Genomic DNA, 15,884 nt, shown 5'->3' with positions numbered 1-15,884 from the left:
CGCTGCTGTCTCTCCTCCTCCTCCTCCCCCCCTCCTCTCTGTCTCTCCTCCTCCCCCCCTCCTCCCACGTCACATCACCATCGTTATCATGGACTCAAAGTAAAAGAAGAGCACAAAGCTGATCGCTGCTTCCGCCCCTGACCGCGTCAACAAGGTGGGATGGAGGAGAGGATGACCACAGAGGTGAAGAGAGAAATTAAGTTTACTGATCCACGCCTGTCACAAAGCCACACATTAAGATATGGTCTGAATGTTGCAACTGTCAATTAAATAAATCACTACACTAGACAACACTTAACTAAACAATCAAGAGGGTGAGAACCATTTGTTCATGCAACATCTAACTGTCATCTGGTTTTTAATAAGCAATCCATCAGGAAGGCTAGTGGGTCAAGGAAAGAAAAAAAGAAAATCATGATTTAAATATATATTTAATATTTATCACCTATGATATTGATATTCTTAAGGACTTGAAATGTAAGATTGAAATGCCCTACAAATCTCTTTTAATACTTTTAGTCCTATGTATATGTTGTTAATATTGTGTTTGTTATATACATGTTCTGTTTGTGAATTTATGTTGTGCTGTTTTGTTTATGTTAATGTTATGTAATGCTATGCTTCTGTTATATAATGCTGTGTTTATGGTATGCTATATTGATTATGTTAATGTGATATTTATGTTATCATCTTAATAAAGCACCACCTACTTTAGCTGTTATCATTCACCCAGAAGGACCATTAAGAACGTTTTACTTTTACAAAAATGCAGCATCTAAATCATATAAAAAGCAATAAAACATGAAAGGCTTACTCACTAATCTTATCTAAATCATTAATTTTCTCTTCAGCGAGACCAGGAAACCTTCTGTAGATAATGTTAACACATCTATACACGTAGACATATTTTGACTTTAAACTCTGCTTCACATAAGGCTGTCCCCTCCCTGTCTTATTCATGCTAAGCCTGTAATCATCCCGCTGCAGTTCTTCGCACAGTCATATCTTCCTTATTCAGACACATGAGAATCACTTTCTCCAAAAAACCCTGTGCACCAGTTATGCAACCGCATGTGGGCAACTGTGTGCCGAGTCCCACCATTACAGGCCAGTGAGGTGGCCTTTGTACGAGGTTGAGCTGATAAAGCTGCTACTGTGGCTCTCTGACTGTGCTGCCGTTTGCCAAACCTGTCACCTGACCCAGTCACCAACCACAACCACAGAAAGTCATTGTGCTGCCGCTCAGTGCTGTATTGTGGACATTTACTAATAGGCTCCAACGAAACACTGTGGCCTTTGTCCAAACTTTGGGTTCATGACTTCAAATCCATGAGCCTCTCTGCTCAGAACCTAAAGAAATCAGACTGACCAAGTGTGGTTTTTCAGTAGAATTGATCTGACGTAGTTTTAGGTGTAATTAAACATTATCTCATTGAGAACACTGAAGAAAAACTCATTTAACATTAAACAGAGGATACAAATGACCAATGGCTCCCATTAAAACATAAGAAATAGATTTGATTAAATCTGAGGATTGAGTTTGATCTGACCCAGTTGGACAGAAAACCAAAAGTGCAGCAGACTGCCTCTGAGATCGCCAGGCCTCTGACATATCAGATTGTGTGGGATCACAATGATGTTGAAGAGAAAGGACAGGGAGGGAGAGAGGCACATTGTTGAACGACACTTTCAAGCCTCGAGACATCCTGAGGGCAGGGTTACGTCTCATTAACACAGAGACAGACAGACTCACCGACTATCTCTACCATGCTGAGTAAACAAACCACTGGCACAAAAGGTCGGTAACAGTATGAACAGGAAACCTTTCGGCCATCCCTGAACTACACGAGTGTTATAGTATGAACTCCAGAGAACATGTCAATCCTCACTATCATGCCTAAATAACAGTGAGGGCAAATCATTATAAGACATTCATAAAGTCAGTTATTTAAATAAGCAGCTTAAAGTGTCAAACATAATCATTAGCAAGAAACACACCATATATGCATACGCACCATTTATTGGTCTTACATACAAAAAAATAAAGATACATCTACATGAAATCATTCAGACTTGCTTGTTTTTTTTCAGTCCCATAAATCCACGATCCAACAGGCTCCCGCAGTTTAGAAGTTGGTGGAGAATGACCTGATGCTTAAACTTCTGACCACAGACAGTCTCTGTTGTTCATCCATTGCTGGACACAGCAGCAGCTTGATTCATAGAGCTAAGTTCAGGCCCAAACACCCGACTCGTTTAACAGCTACAACCTCTAAAATGTCCTAAAGTCAACCACACCTGACCCTGTGTTTTTTTGTCTTGTGCTGGATTTGGTCTTTCTTTTGGGAGGGACTTTTTCCAGTGGACAATCCCGAGTAATGTTGAGCCACAGAATGGTGTGAAGATGGCAACCATCTGATTCACCAGGTCCCATCTGGTCAGAAAACGAGCTTCTTCTTCATCACAGCTGAAATTAATACAAATACTGTCATCACATACATTATAGAAAAAAAAAACACTTTAAAAGTGTAACATTCAGTTTAACATTTAGTCTGTGTTCTTAACAATAAAGCCAGTTACAGTATCTACACTGCACGTGCAAGTGAAACATGCATATAATGAGCAGTCTGCTAACCACTTAGGTTTCCATCTACTGTAAGTGTTTGGATGTTCTCCCTGTAATAGAAGTTAGCAGAGCATTGCTTATAGTCAGCTCAGATATTTTCCAAACCATACGATTAAGTTGGAGAAGCTTTGAACCTCCCAGTAAAAGCAAGGTCCGTCCAAAGTAAAACCTACCCTCTCACAAACCACTAAACGGTATGTGTGTGAGTTCTGCTTCACTTTATTCTGAATATTTACTGTAGTTAAATATGCAGCCAACACCCTCTGAATTGGTAGGTTCAGGAGAGTGGTGTTCTAGATTTATGATTACAGTGAACCATGCAGAGAGAAGTTTCTTTGGCACAAGTCCACAACATTGTCCAAATTTAACTTTGAACATTTCTAGCTTTTCCAATTTCTAGCTTTTCAAACATTAGTAGCAGACACTTTTCACTTTCCTGTTCAAACCATAATTGAGCCGTTTCACGGTAATATTGACCCGTTTTATTTGACTTTGGGCAAACCGAGGTCAGGGGAGTACTTTTAGAATTTGATATATGTAGCAAATACATTATGTGAAGTATGACCATGTCTTTATGTATATAGATACTGATTATGAGCTTAGACTGTGTTTTTTTTTTTTTTTTACTTGTCTCCAATCCTTCTATTTTCCTCTTGAGTCCGACTGTTTCCTTCTCCCTCAGTGCCTCAGCTGAACAGTTGGGTTGAGGTAGCTGGGGGCCAGGAGTGGGACCAGGCCGATTACTGAAGTACTTCATCTTCAGAGCCTGGAGAAGAACGGACAAAAGTGTAAATTTGTTATCACCTGCATATGGCCAATCATGCCCTAGCAATGTCTACAGCTGTACTGAAGGTATGTAGGTACACACGTGTGTATCATCTTGTAGAGCTCGGTTACATGGTAACAATTATATTAAGATAAATTTGTAAATATTGATTTATAATAGAGAAATATATGTCACATTATAAAAACAGATATTTCCTCTTGAGTTTTTTTTTAAACTCTATTAGCAGAGAACAAAGGTAAATCAATTCACTGTGCTAACACAATGCATAATTAAATTATAATATTTTGCCATGTTGCCATCGATGAAAATTATATTTCCAATAATTATAGATATATATTTGTATTGCCCAGCCCTTACACAACATGTTGCGTTATGTTCATCTTTACCACCTTAGCATATTGATATAATATAAAGTCAAATTTCAACTATAACTTTCAGATCAACCACTGTGCCTTAGTGTGAGCTTATTACCTGAGTAGCTGTGCTCCTTGTTGAGGGGTTAAAGGTGAATAAGCTCTGTAGAAGCTCTAGTAAGTCGTCCCCTGCTGCACTAAATATATGTTCCAGAGGTGTGCCGGGGAAGATTTTGAAGGACACATAGTCTGGTAGACTGCTCACTCCCTGCAGAGACATTCGTCAAGACACACGTATGCAAGGATTCTCACCATATGGCGACGCAAATAAAATCACAGACAAAACTGGGAAAAAAAATACCAACAGGCCATGTCTCTTCTGTGGCCGTCCCAAGAGCCTCAAAGATCTTAGTCAGCTGGTCGAGATCAGAGTCTCCGGCGAGGAATGGTATCTACAATAATAGGACACATAAAGAAACATGAGCATGATATAAGAAACAAAACCTGGCATATTGTATGAATATGTCTTTAAAGTGAGGTTTATGTACCCGAAGGAGTAACTCTGCCAGGATGCATCCCACTGCCCACATGTCAACACCCACACCGTACATCCTGGCACCAAACAGGAGCTCAGGGGAGCGATACCACCTGGGAAAAGGGTCCCAGAGACAGAGTTCAGTTTTTATAGCTCTCAGTTGGCCAGTTAAACCGTAATGGCTTAAGATAACAGATAATCTATGATATTTCCAATGAGTGTAATAGAAACAGGCGGAAAACGGAAGAGTGTTAGCTCTATGTCATTGATACTGTGAGATAAAAAAACAACACAGACCTGGTAACGACTTGGTGAGTGTACAATCTGTTGGGACTGCCAAACGATTTGGCCAAACCAAAATCAGCCAACTTCAACACGCCGCTACCGTCCAACAGGAGATTATTAGGCTTCAGATCCTGGACATACAAAGCAGCAAAATATGCATTACTGACTGTAAATGGTCTTAACAACCACTCAAAGTGTTTTAACTTGTCACAACACAAGTGACATTCACCTTTTCAGATGCACACACACACACAATTTCAATATGCTGAGATTATTATATATAATCGCAGGGCAATCAGGGTTCAGTGTCTTGCCCAAGGACACTTTGGCAAACTGGAGAAGCTGCGGATTGGACCACTGTCCTCTGGGTTAGTTGATGACTCCACTCCTGAGCCAAAGCTTCCTGGAAAGTGTGGGCACTTTGGCCGGTCCTCACTTTTTCGATGTGTTGTTTGATGATTAAACTTGGTTTTAGGGTTAGAATTAGGATTATACTATGAAAAGGGTTGGGTAAGGCATTTAGTTTTGAATGGATTAAGTAAGGGTTAGGGTCTATGGAATGCATAATGCCAATGAGTGTCCTCACTAAGATAGAAGTACAAGTATGAAGTCATGAGCGTGGGAAGTATAAGTACTCTTACCCTGTGTAGGACCCAGTGCTGGTGCATGTACTCTAATCCCTGTAGAGTCATGAGGATGTAAGCTTTGATGTTGGCTGGAGTCAGGACAAGGCTGGTGTCCTTGATGATCACCTTACAAACCCAAAACAAAGCCACTCAAGTAAAGGCAGACATATGATGGCTAATAATCTCCATCCATTATTTCATGTTTTTACATCGCTGTAGGCCAAAATTTTAAACCAAACTACGCTTATCAGAGCAGATAAGGGAATTAAGTGAACTGGGATACATCGCAGGGAAGAAATGGACATGGCTTCAGCCAAGTTAGACAGCAGAGTTCAGATTCAACCTTTCACCCAGATAATCCTTCCACCACCTCCACTATCATCCTGCATCTAAATTGCAATAAAAGCAATAAGCTCTTGCATCCCCATCTCAAACATGTAGCCTAAAAATAGGCTTTCAGCACCAGTAACAAGATGAGCATCATATTTCAGCCTCAAGCCTGTCCTGTGCATCTGCTGCCTGTGAGTGGCTAATGGCTTCATTTCATTGTGGGGGCCGATAGCTGAGTGATATTGATTATTTTTAAAGTGTGTTTATCTTGTTTTGCATTGTTCTATTTGGATCTGATGCATCGGTGGCAGGCGCCCATCTGGAGCCTTGTATGCTAAAACAATCCAGAGGAGGAGTTGGGGGAAAACATAAAAGCCTTAGCGATCCTGTGGAATAACTAAATGGTCATATGAAAGCACCCACACTGCCATCTTAATTATGCAGCTCATATTTCCGTTGCTTACATACTAATCTGACCATCACAGCTTTTAAATCATTAAGAGTGGAAGTAAATCATGACAGCAAATAAACATAAGATGAAATCAAACTTCTACATGCCACCTGCCTGTAACCTCTAGTAATGGGGAAGAAATAAGGGCTAACATATCTTCTGAACCCTGGTCAAATGCATATTCTTTTATAATTTGAAATTTAATGTATAAGATAGGAGACAGGAGGTTCATTTTCCAAAGAGGCCATGTTCAATTTTTAGATTTCAGGTCACACAATTGAGGATGATTGGTGATTTCCAGGATATTTAATGTTCCAGGAACACCACATTAATTCCTGTCATAAATAGTTTTAATTGGATTGAATCATAATGACAAGCACAAGACTCTCAGTGGGCTGATATGTGGAAAGCATTATACAATATTATATTGGTGTCCATGTTATAATATAACTAACAGACAGAGTAGGCACTGTCTCACCTCCAGATCTGTTTCCATGAAGTCAAACACAAGACTGATGTTAGATTTGTGTCCAAAGGCATCCAGCAGCTGCAATACACCACATTACAGATTAAAGCCACGTTCAAATTAGTGCACTCACTTACAGGAGAGAAGGATAACCCCTCTTCCCTCAAAATATTCATAAATGAATGAACAAGAAGATAAAAGCATATGCCGACATCCTGACTGATAACTCACCCCAATGATGTTTGGATGGTGCAGCTCCTGCAGCAGTTTGATCTCTCTAAGTGCAGTCCTGTTGATGCCTGTTTATACAGTAAGACATTGACAAGTGGGTATAAAGCATGAGCTGCAATGTGTAGTACAATCACTGCATGTTTACTATAAGTCAGTCAGTACTCACCATCTTTAGCCTCAGTCCTGTGGCCAACCTTAATCTGCAGGAAACCATAGGAACAATCAGCTATCAAACACTAGCCTAGCACAACAAAGCTAACAGATGTCCAGACTTTAAGCCAAATTTTTTACCTTTTTAATGGCAACTATTGTGTCGTTGGTTTTGTCCCTGGCTTTGTACACGGTGGCGAACTGCAGAGGAGAAAGAAGGCAGTGAGAACAGAAACACTGAGACCAACATTACGTTGTTCCTCCATCGTCAGTGCTGCTGTGAACAGCATGCAGCAGAGCTTTGTTGACACTGACAAGCGGCTAACGCTTGTTAGCATGCTATCATGGTTTGCACACAACTCGCTGCGACCCACTGCGGAGGGACGTGCACCGGAGGTAGCGACAGAAATGTGGGGTTCATTCCTCTGCCTACCTGACCCTCGCCCAGGAAATCCAGTTTCTCATATCGTTTGGCTCTGGACTTCACATCATGCGCCATGGCAGCTAACTGTCACTTCATGAGGACACAACTTCCTGCTAAGTTAAAGGTCCGCCACAACCATTTCCGGGTTAAAGGAGTTTGATTTGACCAACACCGCCACCTACCGTTCAATCGAGACCACGTCCGGAAGAAGAGGTAGAGTTAAAGAGAACAAGCTGATGTGATTTATTACAAGAACAACAGATTTCTTTTAGCATAAGTTATTTGATTGTGTTGGCTGCATATGTAATTTAATGTAATATATTATATAAAAGTTATTTATAGAACTATGAATACCACAACTAACTTACTATTACCGCTACTACTACAATTAATATTATTATTACTATTAATAATAATAATAATAATAATAATAATAATAGTAATAATAGAGTTTCATAATATTTTATCTGTTTGTATGATTTTAATCAATCATAGCATCAATTTCTGTAACATTCTTAGTTATGGTGCAAAGTACAATACTGTTGAGTTTTCCTTTTTTATCCATTTTATTTTAATATTTTTTGGAGCAGTTAGCAGTCTGACATTGGTCTCCTGAGAGTCTCTTCTGTCAGTTAGGAAGGTTTTGTGATCCATGCACCACTGAACACATCTCTACATCCCATCTCCATACACAGTAGATACCCTCACATCCCACAGGATTAGGCATGGCTCCTCTCCTTTGACCCTCTCTCTCTCTCTCTTTCCCCCAAACACACACACACAAACACACACACACAAACACACACACACACACACACACACACACACACACACACACACACACACACACACACACAGACACACAAACACACGAACACACACAGACACACACACACACATATTCACACAGTTTCATTTTCATGTTAAGTTTGACAAGAGGAGTGTGAAGGATCAGCAGGCTTAAATCTACCCCCCCCCCCTCCTCCTTCCATCAGATGCGTGTACATTCATATCCTGACAGCCCACATATCTGACTGACAGGATTGTATGTGTCAATGCAACCATGCAGAGAAGCGAAGAGAAGAGAAGAGAGGCGAAGAGAAGAGAAGAGAAGAGAAGAGAAGAGAAGAGAAGAGAAGAGAAGAGAAGAGAAGAGAAGAGAAGAGAAGAGAAGAGAAGAAAAGAGAAAAGCAGAGGAGAGGAGAGGAGAGGAGAGGAGAAGAGAAGAGGAGACTATAATTGCTATGTCATCAACCTTTTGGTGCACACAGACTTTAATATGGAACATAAATGTCCACTGGTGAACATGACTCAGACCCAATTGCATAATTTGCTCTAAAACAAATGAGACATATTACATCCTGCCTTGATTCTGATATAACTTGAGCGTATTTGCGCTCATCCCCTTCAGTCTCTCTGTGAGGCCACACCGCTGCAGTTGAGCTATGAGCGATTCTGTTAATGGTCTTTACACAGTTTTTTGCAGTAAATCTCGTGGTATAGCATGAGCACCATTATGCACAATAACTCACTTTGCTTATATGCCACATTAGCAGATGGTGATGCTGTCGAGCTGTTGTGTGTACCTCTGTGTGACAGGCAGGAGGAGATTGAAACCACAAGGCTGTTTATCAAACTGGTAGGAAGTGGGTGTTGTTGAGCGAGGACGTGTCGCATCACCACATCCTGCTGCTGGGATGGAGCTTGAGTCGGGACAGTGATCGCTTGATGTACAGTAAACAAATGCAGGGCCAGGTGTCTTTTCATGTGTGTGTGTGAGTTATGTGTCTTGTGGTTGCTGTACACTGATTGTACAGCTATAGGACAATCTGGAGGGATTAACATATATTGAAAGAAAGAACATCTGGGTGACCATCCAGGTGTTTTTTTATTTAATGTATGCATAACCTGCAAAGCACACATTCTGTTACATAAACTAATATAACTCCTTTGTTCTAGGCCACCACTACCTCCTGTAAACCATGTCAAAATGCAGGAACAAAGATCTAAAGTGAAACTAGAAATGCACTCAGTAGAGCATATACCTCCCCCAAGACCCAACAGTCTCCTTAAATCAAAACAAGCCTTAAAACTAAGCCCACATTATATTTCTCATATACACACTGGTGGTAGTTATAGGTATCTATCCCTATTTGTGACCATACAGCGGCTAAAAATCATACACCCCAATGAAACCACATTTAAATCCACTAGGCTCAGATTTTTTGTTCAATACGCACAAAATTGCACGTATCAATACCAACCCCTTCAATACGTCTCAATATTTTATTACAGATTCACACCTAGTTCTCTCAGAAATCGATGAAAAATACCTCACAATGTTAAAAAATGAGAAAACAAAATTCCTGATTTGGATCTGTACCAAAAATGTATTGGGTTCTTTCCTCACCCACACCACATCCTTCCACCAAGGTTCGTGGTAATCCATCGAGGTAGTTTTTGGATAATGTCGCTAACTCACAAACAAACGGCTGGGAAAACATGAACAAAAAGTTAAAACAAAAGGGAACTGAAGTCTTCATTCTAAGTGTATTCCAGAATGTGTTTACATAGCACTTTTCCAGTCTAATTGATCACTTAAAGTGCAGGACTAGTAGCATTCACCCATTCATGCACAGCCGTCCGAGCCCATTTAGGGTTCAAGGTAACTTTGGACTGCAGAGGTGCTATTGATGGAACCTACAACCTTCTGGTTAGTGGACAGCTCTCTCTACCTCCTGGCCCACAGCCGCCCACAACACACTGTAAAGGCCTTCTGTTCATGTGGTAGCTACATGTTTAAGTCATTTACATGTCCCCTGTTAGATCCCTAACACAGGTTTAAAGGGAACTTTGATGCAATGACTGAATGTGCCAGTGATGAGGGAATCAGCTCGATCGCAGTCAGTGCTGCATCCTACACCCACTGAGCGACTCGGTCTTCATTTTACTCACAGAGTCTCAGGGGAAGTGGCAGCGTGGTGTCATGAGGGGGAGCTTTCCCTCATTGTTTCTGTTTCTGACTTAGGCCCCCACAAACACGCATGCGCACACACACACACACACACACCCATACACAGCTGTATCTGACCACATGCACAGTATCACTCAACAGGATGTCGGAGGGTGGATGTTTGAGGTGTGAAGGTTCGCACAGGCCGTGACAAACAATATCTGTTTCTGAGAACTAATTATTATTCATGTGTTTAATTGACACGGCCTCTGTTAACCTCTTTGCTTGTGTTTCGTCTCCGACCTCAGCGCAGGATAGAAGCAAGGATTTGAACCAGACTCTATCAAACTGCTGGATTATTGCAAGACATCAACCATGCACTGTCCACAATATGGTTCTTTTCTTTTTATTCTTTGCAGCTGTCTGTAGTGACAGGACAAGGCAGAAAGCAGAAGGACAAACAGAAGGGCTATCATTATCTTTCTTGCTGTTGTTTGTTTACAACCCATGCGGAGATTCATCAGATTGGTGCTGTCAGTCCTAGGCTGTGCTGTTGGATGCCAGAACTGTCAGTTTGCATAAATATTAGGGCAGAATTTCCTCTGTTCACCACTGTCTTCCTCCAGCATACACCGGGCCTCGTGGCGGACTTCAAGATGAGCCCGCTTGATACAGAGACAACATTATGATAATGTCCCCATAAGTAGCAGGGGGATGGGCGCGGTGTCATCTCCTCACATAGACGGAGCCAGCGGGGAGTCTACAGTCAACTGCATTTAGGGTAGTCTTTGTTGTTGTCTTGGCTCCCATCCTGGTTGATGTTTTGTTCCGCTCTGCATTTCCTCTCAGACATCATTATCGCTCTCATTAGGAGAAGCTCTATCTCAGCCCCAAATGGAGAACAAAGTCTTGTGATAACTCTTTCTCTTCCTTTGTTTGTTTGTGTGTGTGTGGCGTGTGTGTCAACTGCAGGTGGGAAACAGAGAGCAGCTCTGTTTTAATTCATTGCTGTGTGTAGCCTGTACACCAGGGAAGTATGACAGATTACAAGCTGTGGACGTGTGAAAAGTAAACCAGGACGGATTCAAACCCATGTCGCCACGAGTGCGCTCATTGTGACTTATGCAACTAAAGGGAGCAGGATGTTGAAGGCAGATGTGTTTGGAGGGTGAATGACAGAGATGAGAAGGTCATTGTGGTTCATCAGGAGCTGCAGATAACCTCCCAACCCTAACACAACCCTAACCCTTACAACAACAAAAAACTATGTCTGTAGGAATTGTCACATCCTGCTATAGGATATTATCTAATTTGATTAACACTCTTTTCCATCTTTTTAAAATTAAACACCCTTCTGTTTATTTATCAACTATTATGTATTTTTAAGATTATATTTAAGGTCATATAAACGTTCACTGAGTTCACTGGGGAGAGACCATGAATGCCCTGAAAAGATTGAATAATGGGCAGCTGCTCCACCTGTGTCGGTGATGTTTTTATACCTTTTTTTATTATACAAAAACAAAAAAAAAATGTTATTTGCCTGTGCCTTTTGAAGCACTCGTTAAAAGTGCAGCGTTTTAACTCTAATCTAACTCTAACCCTTAAACCCTAAAAGAGTCTTATCCCTTTAACAGGCCTTTGAAAAGGTGAGGAAAGGCCAAAATGTCCTCACTTTCCCAAAATGTCCTAACTGAGGTCGATGGTCAAATTTCTCCTCGCAAAGACATAAGTAGATGTACACACACGCACACACACACACACACACACACACACCACACACACACACTCCCTCAGCTAACCCAATTACCTCAGTCAGTCCCTGGGGTCTCTCAGCTCTGATGAACCCTCTGCTGCCCTGTGAGATTAGTGGACTCCCTGAGAAAAGCCCTTCATTGATTGAACGTAAGGCTCTCGCGCTCACAATGTCAACTCAAGGTTAGCGCACTGACTCCGGTTCCTTGACACAGACAAGGGCTGTAGCTTTGTTATGAATATCAGTGTGTTATTGTTAGTTTAGCCCCACTGACTCCCCTGCTTATATTATTCATAAAGACATTCACCTTTCTCTTCTCTCTATCTTTCTGTCATTCATCTTTATCGGCCCCATTTAAAAACATTTGCCAAAGCATTTATTAATTGATATCTCTTTTTCCCCCCTCTTTCTTCACCCTCTCTTCTCAATCTGCTCTCTCCCCATTGACGACACTGTAGATGCACCGTTGCCACATAAAAGCCTTTGCGTTCGGTGAAGTGGTTTGAATGAGATTCACTTTTATGTATTGCAAATCTGCCAGGGGGAAGCATTTACTTTGTGTCCCACTTGAGGGAATGAAGATCTTCCAGACAAAAAAAGGAAGGCGGCGATGAAGGAATGGGGGCAGCCTCTCAGCCTGTAACAGGGAGTTAGATAAATGGCTGGATGGGGAAGACAGATTGATCTTTTCATGTTGAACTTGATGAACACGAGTGATGCTCCAGATTTCCTGTAGCGGTGAATAGAGATGAAAAGATTATCTAGATATTTAGATCATTCAGGCAGCCCTGCACTGCCATCTCTTTCCTCCCCATCATAATTCAATATTTACAGTTTAAGCTGGAAAACTGCTCCCTCTTGGCTGCCTGTATCTGGTATCCATGGCAACAGATTCGGCAGAGTGAACAGAGTGCCTTCTGTATGTGTACGTGTGTGTGTCTGTGTGTGTCTGTGTAATGTTTACTGATACACTGCAATTGATTGGTTGTTGGGGAGCAGCTGTTGACCCTTCGCTCTCAGGGGTCTCTTTGTATTCTTGCACACCTCCCGAATCAATAGACACACATTAATGTGAACATGCACACACACACACACACACACATATGCACACACGTAGACATGCACGCATATACACACAAACACACATTGTTATAATATATATTTGTGAGGTCTTAGAGTGCATTTTAGATCAGAATTATCTTCCCCAAAACCCAAAAATCAATCTCCAAATCAATTTTATTTTATGTTAAATGTAGCCTTAATTCATAAACATATTGTAAACCGGATCTTAATTTTAATGCTCATACTAAAGTGCAACATAATCTCAAATCAATTTGCAAATAAAAACAGCATTAAATCAAAGTGAGAAAAATCTTGTATTGATTAGTTAAGGTTATTTGTCTTTTGTCCCCATGATGTATACTGGTCCTGACAAGTCCAGTATTTATACTGTAAAAGGTCCTAAAGAGGCAACAAAAATGTGTACACACACACACACACACACACACACACACACACACACACACACACAAACAGCAGGGGAAGTAATACACAGCAACACCCAAACCACTGATGGCATTGCAGCTTTTTAACTGCATGATTGAAAGTGCTGTTTGTTTACATGCTACTGAGCTCACAATCAGAAATACTGCGCTGGCTAATGAAATACCTCCCGGTGGGTGCTTTACACAGGGGCACACACACACTCATGCCGGGGATGAGTAACAGCTAGTAACTGTGGGGCACATCAGAGAGAAAGGTCATTTGAAATCATTTGCATTGGTTGTTAATGGTAAAGGATGTTTTCCATACAAGGAAGGTCAAGTTTTGCATGGAGACATGAGATAAACACAACGTGTGACAAAGATAAATTAATGGAACAACTGTGGCTTGTTCATGTCATGTTGAGGAGGTTTTTCCATTATGCTGTAATTTGACATATTAAGGGGAAAGCACCAGTACACACTCAGACACACACACACACACAGTTATACTTTAATCTTCCTTGCTCATCTTCTCAACACCAATTACACACCTACCATGTCCTGCTCTGTCGTCAGAGTGTGTTATGGTAGCTTTGGTCTCACATTAAATTGGACTTAATTATTCTCTGCCTTTTAAATAACATAGCCTCAAGTCAATGCAGCCGTTGCGGTTTATGAGTTTCCTATTAAGACAAAGGTGATAAACTTTATTTATAGGCGTGCCCACGGCTTTGCAAAATGTTTCATGCTATGTTTCATAAACACCCCTGAGGATGTGCGACAGAACATCTGATATGATTGATGTGTTATGACTCAGCAGAAGTTCACATGGCTGTCTGTTGTAGAGGAGGAGAGTGGAGCCACAGATCATATTTGTATTTGAAGTGGAAGAAAGCCAATCTTGCTGTTAAGTGCTGAGTTCATTGATTTAAAATATTTCTTATATTATGGACTCATATGCGATTATCAGTATAAATCACTGTTGGGATTTTTTCATCCATTTAATAATATGATTTTTTCGGTTATATTAATGCTACTATTTGTAGTCTTACTTACTCCGATCAACTGATCAGAAGAATTCAACCCGAACGAAACCCCTGTCTCCTCTACAAACCTGATCATAGAATTTAAGAGGGTTCTGGGGACTAATGTATTCAGTTGTAATCAGGGGGCCCCTCTCAGCTTGGGGCCCCAGGAAATTGGTTGCTTTCACAACACCCCTGCACCTGCTCTTATGTCTATTCATGTATATCTTGTCAATTCTCTTAATTTTACCTAGTCAATTGACCCTAGTCAGTTACAGTTTGTGCTTTATGTTTTGTGAGCTCTATTTTTCCTGTTTGTTGTGCAATGTGATTATTCCATCTTTGCCAGAACGCTACTGTAACTGTATCTACAGTCAAGTGTGGCTGGTTAATAAAACTTGAGTCATGCCTTAGTTTGGATGGTCTCAGGGATTTTAAAAGTATTTCTCAGACAAGGACCCCAATATTTCAGGGACTCTCTCATGTCTCGTGGAATGATTTGACATTTCATACTTCTACTTATTTATGTCAGAGAAGAACATTTATAAATGTCTTATAAAGATATTAGACATGTATACAATTATTTTCACTTTGTCAATACAGAGTATCCACATTTCATGATAAGACGAATCGCTGAATCTGAAAACCTTTCATGCCCCCCTAGCAGTGTGCCCCGTGGACCCCCAGGGATGTGGGCCCCTGTTTGAGAACCACTGCCCAATAGGGATCTGGAGACTTTCTGGTATAGTTGCCAATTCAACAAATTATCTTGTTACTAGGACAGAAGAGAAGTCTAGAAACTTACCAAACAAATCAATCTCCAAGCGTATAAATTGTTAAATTAGAGATCTTATTGAACTGCTCCTTAAAAGATTTTGGTAAGTTCCTTTTTTGTCTTATTCGTACATTTAAAAAACAAACAAATTCAAGTTTCTTAAAAAGTTTAATTAACTTGGATCTGGACCTGTTGAAGAAAGCAATCGTTGAACATAATCCTACTGCAACAAGAGCATTGTGGGAGCAACTTTTAGTTCAATTCAAACTTCAACATGCTCAACTTAAAGTTATTAAGACAGTTGACAGCTTTAATTTGAAAATAATGAAATCTATTTCTGTGTTACCAATTGAAGTAGATTTATTTTTAAGTTGCTCCGACATTTCCTTTGTCAGTGCAGAGGAGACTTCTGTTGTGGAAATAACAAAGACCCATGACCAGATGTTTCTCTACCTCTTTGCATTGCGTTCATACAACAGCCTCTCACTGCCTTCCCGGGAATGAGTGGGGAGGTTACAGAGGGAGACGCGCTGTTTGCTGCCAGGTGGAGGCGATGTCGCTCCTCCTGTCTCCTCCTCCTCTCCTCTCTGCTCTGCTCGGCCACAGAGCTCTCAGTGAGTCTGCTGG

At 40.9% G+C, this 15,884-nt stretch overlaps 1 protein-coding gene across 2 annotated transcripts; it reads right to left on the bottom strand.

Annotated features, from left to right (window-relative positions):
• Nucleotides 1-2,002: 2,002 nt before the first annotated feature.
• On the bottom strand, nucleotides 2,003-7,408 carry cdk7 (cyclin-dependent kinase 7). 2 transcript variants are annotated; one of them, XM_053420494.1, is made up of 12 exons: nucleotides 7,274-7,408; nucleotides 6,982-7,041; nucleotides 6,857-6,890; nucleotides 6,691-6,758; nucleotides 6,472-6,540; nucleotides 5,228-5,338; nucleotides 4,599-4,717; nucleotides 4,315-4,414; nucleotides 4,132-4,218; nucleotides 3,885-4,034; nucleotides 3,254-3,392; nucleotides 2,003-2,467 (listed from the first exon to the last, which is right to left on the bottom strand). In XM_053420494.1, the coding sequence occupies exons 1-12, from the start codon at nucleotides 7,337-7,339 to the stop codon at nucleotides 2,439-2,441; spliced, it is 1,032 nt and encodes a 343-aa protein (XP_053276469.1). In that variant the 5' UTR covers nucleotides 7,340-7,408; the 3' UTR covers nucleotides 2,003-2,438. The 2 variants fall into 2 exon arrangements, 1 of the variants encoding a protein (XP_053276469.1); XR_008338286.1 differs by lacking the exon at nucleotides 2,003-2,467 and having other exon boundaries at nucleotides 4,128-4,218.
• Nucleotides 7,409-15,884: the final 8,476 nt, after the last annotated feature.

This window comes from Pleuronectes platessa, chromosome 4, assembly GCF_947347685.1.
Source record: "Pleuronectes platessa chromosome 4, fPlePla1.1, whole genome shotgun sequence".
Lineage (NCBI taxonomy): Eukaryota > Metazoa > Chordata > Actinopteri > Pleuronectiformes > Pleuronectidae > Pleuronectes > Pleuronectes platessa.
Note: the sequence above shows the minus strand (reverse complement) of the source record. Positions and strands in the feature narration are given on the sequence as shown.

Excerpts from the sequence above, each read along its gene's own strand:
- cdk7 (XM_053420494.1), bottom strand. The coding sequence starts at position 7,339 with ATGGCGCATGATGTGAAGTCCAGAGCCAAACGATATGAGAAACTGGAT. Across the intron at positions 5,339-6,471 it reads TCATGGAAACAGATCTGGAG|GTGATCATCAAGGACACCAG; the intron begins GTGAGACAGTGC and ends TGGGTTTGTAAG. Across the intron at positions 2,468-3,253 it reads AATAGAAGGATTGGAGACAA|CTGTGATGAAGAAGAAGCTC; the intron begins GTAAAAAAAAAA and ends TATTAATTTCAG.